The sequence below is a fragment of the Portunus trituberculatus genome, chromosome 25 (assembly GCF_017591435.1).
Source record: "Portunus trituberculatus isolate SZX2019 chromosome 25, ASM1759143v1, whole genome shotgun sequence".
NCBI classification, from domain to species: domain Eukaryota; kingdom Metazoa; phylum Arthropoda; class Malacostraca; order Decapoda; family Portunidae; genus Portunus; species Portunus trituberculatus.
The window spans coordinates 3,059,468-3,067,500 of NC_059279.1; the positions used below are offsets into that span (position 1 = coordinate 3,059,468).

At 42.3% G+C, this 8,033-nt stretch overlaps 1 protein-coding gene across 3 annotated transcripts in view; it reads right to left on the bottom strand.

Moving 5' to 3' along the window:
- Positions 1–1,925: 1,925 nt before the first annotated feature.
- LOC123508868 (acetylcholinesterase-like) overlaps positions 1,926–8,033 on the bottom strand; it is a 62,811-nt gene continuing 56,703 nt past the window's right edge. For all 3 annotated transcript variants that reach the window (XM_045262853.1, XM_045262852.1, XM_045262851.1), the window contains 9 exons: positions 7,936–8,033; positions 6,803–6,950; positions 5,961–6,146; positions 4,981–5,177; positions 4,171–4,333; positions 3,464–3,657; positions 2,749–3,023; positions 2,310–2,539; positions 1,926–2,082 (listed from right to left, as the gene is read on the bottom strand). The exon at positions 7,936–8,033 is cut by the window's right edge and continues 34 nt beyond it. In XM_045262853.1, the coding sequence (XP_045118788.1) occupies positions 1,931–2,082; positions 2,310–2,539; positions 2,749–3,023; positions 3,464–3,657; positions 4,171–4,333; positions 4,981–5,177; positions 5,961–6,146; positions 6,803–6,950; positions 7,936–8,033 (1,643 nt within the window). In that variant the 3' untranslated portion in view covers positions 1,926–1,930. The remainder of the gene's footprint in view (positions 2,083–2,309; positions 2,540–2,748; positions 3,024–3,463; positions 3,658–4,170; positions 4,334–4,980; positions 5,178–5,960; positions 6,147–6,802; positions 6,951–7,935) is intronic.

Genomic DNA, 8,033 nt, shown 5'->3' on the forward strand with positions numbered 1-8,033 from the left:
ATTCTCTTTCTCCTCTCTCGTTCGTCACTATGAACTAGTTTCTCTTCTCTTCTCATTCGTTCGTTCACTTTCATCCAGTTTCACGTTTTTCCTCTCTTTCGTTCGACTATTTTCATCTAATTTCTCTTTTCTCCTTTCATTCGTTCATATACTGTTATCCTTGTTTCTCTTTTGTCTTCTCGTTCGTTCATGTACTATTATCCTTGTTTCTCTTTTCTCCTCTCTTTCGTTTGTATACTATCATCCCTGCTCCTCTTTTCTCCTCTCTTTCGTTCGTCCGTTATCCAGTTTTTCCAATATACAGATCATAAGGGGGGGGATTAACAATGCTTCTTGCGGGAAGTAATCAAAAAGTGTTATAAAGCACTATAATTATTACTTAATTACCTAAAAAATCTCATTATCTCAGAATTATCTTAAAAGTGGTGAGATTACACTAATCTGCTGTAATATCCTTAAAAAAATGAGACTGGTTGCCGGTTGATGGGTGCTGTTCTATTTCTCATCGTCGTTTCATGTTTGAATATTGCAGTTACTGTTGAATATTGTCCCTAGGTTTACTTTATGTACAAGGCCCATGGTGGAGGTATATTTGGATGGGTAGATAAATGCGTGAGTCAGTGGAACGAGGTGTGGTTGGTGGCTGAGGTGTAGGTGAATTGATGAGTGGATGGGTGGATGGGGTGGATGGGTGGTAAGTGGTTGGATGGGTTTAGCAGTCTTGGGATGTTGTCTTGTGAGATTAGTGCAAGAGTGGCAGCTGTAGTAAGTCGTGAGGGTAAAGACCTTGATGATTCCGGCTGGGTTATGAGAAATGGAGTTAGTTAAGGAGTCTCATATTCTTTAATTCCATATTCCGATGTATCTCTGACGCCATATCTGCAATATTGCTATGTATATAATACACTATGCTAGTTAGTCTACACACACACACACATACACACACACACGCACACACACACACACACACACACACACACACACACACACACACACACACACACACACACTGCTGGGTGACCAGCAGACGACCGTGGTGAATCACACACACACACACACACACACACACACACACACACACACACACACACACGCGCGCGCGTTTATTTCGTTAATTAAATTTCTTAATATTAATATTGGCATAACAGTGATTAAAAATTAAAAGATACGTTATTTTTACATAAAAAAAAAGTTCATGGATCACTACTCCACATCTTATACTATATTACAATCAGTGAATAACCTTTCACGACGAGAAACAGTTAACGAGCTTCCTGTGGCAGCCTCGTTCTTCCTGGCTGCTAACGGAAGGAACTTTATTATGGGTACCGTAGGGCGCTGTCTACATGGTGGTTTAGGTTTGTGAACAGCAGCAGAACCCTCCTAGGGATGGGCATGGACTGATGATGGACGCTAAGGCTCAAGAGAAAGACGCCTCATCGGTCTGGGCGAAGACGACCCTTGTGGTGCTTGGGCGTCGCTCGTCCTCCTCACGGTCGTCATAGATGGTCTCCGCCCGCGTCTCCATCACCGAGTCCTCGCGGTCCTTCTGCGACCTGAACCAGTAGTGGTCCTTCGGGAAGCTGGACAGCTTTACTCTCCGCATTGAGTTAAAGTCCACACACTCCTCCAGGTCAACGGACGCTCTCTCTCCCTCCAGTGAGGACAGCCGCACCAGAGGGTTGGTCCTGGACACAGTGCTTGACGGCAGGCCATCAGACGCATCAAATCCTTCTGGTTCTCTTCTTTCGAATGTTACAGAACCAAAATGAGTAAATCTCCTGGACGGAAGCCGCTCCACCATTTCTTCCGGAGATTCCATGCCGCCGGAGATGGTGGGTGTCCTGGACCGCCCGCTGCCACCCCGGCTACTGAGTGTGCCGGGTGTTCGGCGGTATACAGCTCGTTCACCGTTCCTCGTCTCCCCGTGTCATTGGCTCCGAAGTGTTCCTGATGTGAGCCTCCTGCGTCGCCGAGAGCAGACGATATAGGCAATGATGACTCCGACGAGGACGAGCACTACCCCCACCAGCACCCACACTGCTGACTGGTAAGAGGCCCCATCCCCATCTGGCTGGATGACTGGAACGAGACAACCGCCAAGTGCTCGGGAGGAGCACGAGTGGCGAAACATTGATAGCCTCTGCAGTGCTTTACATCAAGACATCATGACTGTGGAGTTAATCTGTATGTGCTAATCCCTAATTTAGTTCATGCGTAATAGTTATCACAATTGTACTCGTTTTAGTTTACATTCATCTTTATGTCTGTCTCTTGGAACACTAAAAGAGAAGCAGATGGTGACTCACATTGCTGTTCTGTGGTGGGGTTCCCTGTCGTGGGTCTGTAGGTGGTGGTGGTGGTGCTTCCAGGATTAGTTTGATCAAGGATGTACAGCTCGGGCAACAGCTGGTTCCAAAAGGCCACTTTGTGCTGCTGGTAATCCTCGTGGATCTGGCCGGACTCGAGCGACGCGTATGTTGGAGACGCGAGGGTGAAGCGACCCCAGCGAGGCGCGTACTGGGACAGGAAAGGCAACCTGTGTGGATGAAACTCTTTGAGTTGGTAACTTATAGTAATGCATCCACTTCAATAAACGAATGCTAAGTACTTAACAATATTCACAAGCACAAGATGGAGTGAATCACTACTCTATTAACTTAAAAAAGAAAAGAGAGAGATAAAAACTAAGGACTGTATACTCAAACACTTCTCCACACAAAAGATAAACACAACGCAATCAGTCACCCGCTGCTGGCGAAGTTATACACCATGCTCTTCAGTCTTAGGCTCAACTGCTCCTCATTGTAGGTGAGCGGTAGGTTAAAGAACTTTCTGTAGGCTGTTGGGGAGAAAAGATAAGCCAGCTCGGCCCCGTGTAGCGCCCCCGATATGTTAGTGTAAGAGCGGTAGATGTCTCTGCTGACGAAGGTGTTGACGAAGAGGTGTGTATTGAGGCCTCTCCGTGACGCCTCCTCTGCCATCTTTATCATCGGAGCCTTGAACAACCCATCCGTGAAGAGCTGCAAGAGACACGCAATGAATTGTTAAAATGTGCAGATTACACACACACACACACAAAAAAAAAAAAAAAACAGGAATATTTCTCACTAAAAACAACGAAAGAAATTTTGAGTAAAGAAAGACTACGAACTACTAATGATACATGAGCTACATCCAGAAAAAAATAACAAAAACACCATAGAAAAGCTCAAAAACAAGCACAAGACAACAAACTATCAACTAAATTCGAATTATGCCCGAAAAAAAAAAAAAAAAAAAAAACAAGGACACTTCGAACAAAAGATCCAAAAACAAGAACAAGACATTGAACACAACCACCAAATAACTCAGTAAAAACAAGAATATTTCCAAACAAAACAGCTAAAGGAACCAAGAGAGCAATAAACAGATAATATTCGCCAGCAGCATCAAGGTAACTCGCTCTCCTGAGGCTAAGCACCTCTATAATCTCCAGGACCAGAGCGTGAGTTTCCCCGAGCCGAGCCTTGTCAGGGTAAGCGTACTCCATCATCCTCTTGACCACCTCTGTGTCTTCCCCGTATCCATGGAGCGAGGTCACCATTGGCACCAGGATCTCGTGAGCGTAGCGCCTCAGGTCATCGTAGGTCATGTAGTTAATCTCTCTCTTAATGTCTGGCAAAAGAAAGGAAGAAATTAAGGTTTAAAATCCAAATGGCTTCTTGGAATAAATAAGTTTAATTGAATTATAGACCGAAAATTGAACAAGACACAATATGCAGGTGATGGGTTTAAAGGCAGCACCCGTGGAGCCTGGTAGCATCATGTGATCTCAGGCTATGTGAGAATATAAAACAGCCACCGCATTCCGAGGACTAAGGGACGATGTAAAAGTCAGTTGGTTCAATTGGCTGTGAAAACTATAGCAATTGTATTGAAGAAAATATTTATTCAGAAATTCAAAGCAGTTTTAAAGTCTTCTGGAAATCTAAATATAAATTCTACGATAATATCTGAAGGACATTAACGTTTCCACATGATTACTATGTTAGCTTGATAATGTTAGATTAGTTAAGAATTAGATAGATTACGTTCATATGTTTTATTTCGACTTTTCTATACGTAGATCATAATTTGCAAAGGCAAGTATTCTCAAAATCAGTAGGTTAAGGTTATTTCTTCACTCACAGAGCATAACCGAGCCTTCGTTTTCTGACAGGCCCAGCAGCAAAGGAATCCTTCTGTTGGCACTCTCACGGATGGCACTCAGGGGCTCCAGGGGCACTACCTGCTCCTCCTGACGCAGAAACGTGTCCACGACGGGAGCGAAGAGGTAATATGGGTTACCCTCCTGCAAAAGTAGTATGTTGACGAAAAAATGAGAGGTGAGTTGCTGGGGAGTCTGTACCTGTATACCGACAATCTCAAAGAAATCAAAGCACAGTGTCATTATGTGAGCAAGTTATGGAAGGAAAATATAACAAGTAATCGCAGTAACTACATACACCTACACGTACTTTTGCACTTTTTACACTTTTTAAAGAGGTAGCACTCAAGTGGGCTTTATTTTTTAACTTTCTCTTTTTGCCCTTGGCTGGCCCTCTTCTCTACGTAAAAAAAAAAAAAAAAAAATTCTTCAGTCAATATTTAGAATAAAAAAATAGACTCCTATTCTAACCAAGGAATCCCCTTTCCTTTGACTTGTGTAGGGACCGGCACCTCAATGGGCCTTTTTTTCTCTCCCTCTTTTTTTTTTTTTTTAGCATTTTGTGTTGCTTTTGATCAGTTCCCCGTCGTACATAAAAAAAAAAAAAATCTATACCCAGGAAATTAAACATAGCATAGATGGCCACATGCATCCATATCAAGCGTACCAAAAGCTGACAACATACACTAGTTTACCTCTGCTCCAGCCCCACAATGTAAGGAAATGCTGGAATTACTTGTAGAAAACGAGGTACTTACATAAAATAGAGACAGAAAACAGACACTACCCACTTCGATTAATCTCTCCACCGCCTTCACAATCTGGTCCACGTCCTTCCTCTCCAGACACCCCAGCAGATAGGAGGAGCCCGACACGTAGCCGCAGCCTAGGTGTTCCGAGAGTCTCCTGGAGGCTACACGCGGCTGCCTGCTGAGTGCCCAGGGCGCCAGGTGGGTCCCCGACATAAGGATAATCTGTTGGAAGGGACCTGATTGGGGAAAAGGAAGAGGAGGATTAATATTATCAACTTACTGGAAATTTTGATGCTGCAACAATGAAGTCAAGTGGAGGAGGAGGAGGAGGAGGAGGAGGAGGAGGAGGGATGAGTGATGCAATGACGAGGATAAATGTCTAGCAACCTATTAGCACTTTTTTGAAACACAGCTAATCCACATTAAAATCAAGACACTGAATGCTCTAAAATTTCCAAAACTTACATTGTAGGAAGGTTATCAATCAACGGAAACACTCATGAACTGTAGAGAAGCACAGCAGATGGCTCGTTACATCGGAGACTTAGAGGAAGGTAAAAACAAAAGATCATCCACCTAATACCACGAATCCATTAGTCTCCCTTGCAGAGGCCAGTGAACTCAGTCATAGAAAACGAAGGCTTATAAGAGACACGTGAAAAACAAGAGATAAAGATTAAACCTGCTTTTGAAATACAAGAAATGCAAGACGAAGTTAATCAGAGAAAAGTGAAGTAAGTAGCAAACAGAGTAAAAGCAAAACATAGAATAGATTATTATTATTTTTATGTAAGAGGGAAAAGCTGGCTAAGGGCAACATAAAACGAAAAAAAGACCCCACTTAGATGCCAGTCCATTGCAGGTTCGAGAGAGTTAGCTCCGCCCCCCCCAAAAAAAGAGATAAATGTCTTGAAACCTTCCTCTTAAATGAAGTCAAGTCATAGGAAGTTAGAAATACAAAATCAGGTAAGGAGTTCCAGAGTTTACCAGAAATTACAGGTTGCAATATCATATTTGACCTTGACTGCGAGGGTGGACAAGGTGGAAAGCGGCAGACGCGGCCCCTGCAGAGTGTCCTAACAGAGTCACCTTTGTCAGGTCACCGCCAAACTTGTCGATGTTCTCCGCTACCCACTGCAGGGCGAGTGACTGGTCCCGCAGCCCAAGGTTCCCAGGCAGCAAGCGGTCCTCCCAGCTGAGAAAACCTGCGCGAATTTCAACATTAGTAAGGAAAGAGAATGAGTAAAAGAAAATGAAGCTTTTATATTTTTTAGCCACAGAATCAGAAATTTTAGCGTTATTAGGCTGAGGGGAAAAAAGGAGACATTTTTTATCTACAAATTTAGCCGCAGATTTCACAACAGAATCAGGAATTTCACCATTAATAGGGAAAGAAAATGAGTAAAAGAAAATGAAGCTTTTCATTTTCTTAGCTACAGATTCAGGAATTTCAGCGTTACTAGGGTGAGAGAAAAAAAAAAAAAAAACAATGGGAACTATATTTCTTTTAGTTCCAGAATCAGCCGCAGATTTCACAACATAATTAGGAATTTCAACATCAATAGAGATAAATTAAGAGAAGAAAATAATCACTTGCAATTTTACATTTTGAGATTACAGAGTCGCATTGCATTTACTGACTAAACAAATCTTGTGGGATGGAAATACACACGAAGTAATATTCTTAGACTTTGCACATCTAGCACTTCAATATTACGAAAAAAAAACACCATAAAACTAAAAATAACACACAAAAGAAAATGGAAAATAAACCCGACTACATCCACCATTATACCATCACTATGAAGTCTATGGTGATCCATGCAAACTAACAAATGTCCCGCTAGGAGGCCACACGTACCGAAGGCATTAGTGCGATAGTTGAAGGAGACCACGATCATGTCAGAGGCGGCGAGGTCCTGGCCGGGGAACCTAGAGGGAGCTGAGGTGACGAAGAATTCTCCCTCCAACAGTACTATGACAGGGTACTGACGGAAGCCACGCGGCAGCTGCAGGTGGAAGGGAATACTGAATACAAGAAGGAAGATTTAGGTGAGAAAGGTGGTGTGTAATGTTGGGAGAAAGAATGTTTAGACGGAAAGAGTTTAAAAAGAAGGTTGAAGATTGAACTAGAGGAAGATAATTAATGAAAGGAGCTAATAAAACATATGATAAAACAGGAGGAGAAGGGTCGGATTATAAAGATGAGTCAAATGGTGTACAAGAATATAAGAAAGCTAAATGTACATGAATATAGAGTTTGAATGTAAAGGTCGAAGGTTTAACAAGAGAGAATAATGATGGAATGAATAAAGAAAAAGAGAATGACGAAACAAAATAAATAGAGGGAGGCGAAGGAAGATAATAAAGAGAAGAATTATATACAAGACAATGAGAAAGTAGATTTTACATGAAAACAAACTATACAACAATATTCGAGGAAAAAAGATAACAATGAAGAGAGAAAAAGGAAAATAATGAGTTTAAGAGAAAGGGTCCACTATTATGTATAAATATACGAACAATTTAGACTTGGCGAGAATACCGAATGAGATTAATGAAAAAGAAGACTGAGGGTATTAGAGAAGGTAAGAACGATAGAAGGGAATGCAAGGATTGTAATTAGCGTGGGATTGGCGAGGTGTAGGTAAGTGAATGCAAACTGTTATCGAATGGACATCTAAATTACTGCGGGTGATGTGAATCGGAGATGGAGGGGAAGGAGGGAGAAGGAGGAGAGGATAATGAGGGAAATGAATAAAGGAAGGAATAAGGGAAGGATACAATAGATGGAACAAAAAGGAGAAAAGACAATGACAAAAAAACGAAAATGTTGATAAGAATCCTACAATTCCAAAGCCTGAATAGTGTAAGTAGTCAAAATTATAATCTTAAAAGTAGGAACACATAACACACACACACACACACACACACACACACACACACACACACACACACACACACACACACACACACACACACACACACACACACCTCAGGGATCCACACATTGAGGGTAAGACAGTCTTCTGACATCTGTATCCCCGTCAGGAAGGGCTGGGGACACGCTGCCCTAAACTCGCTAGCGAAGA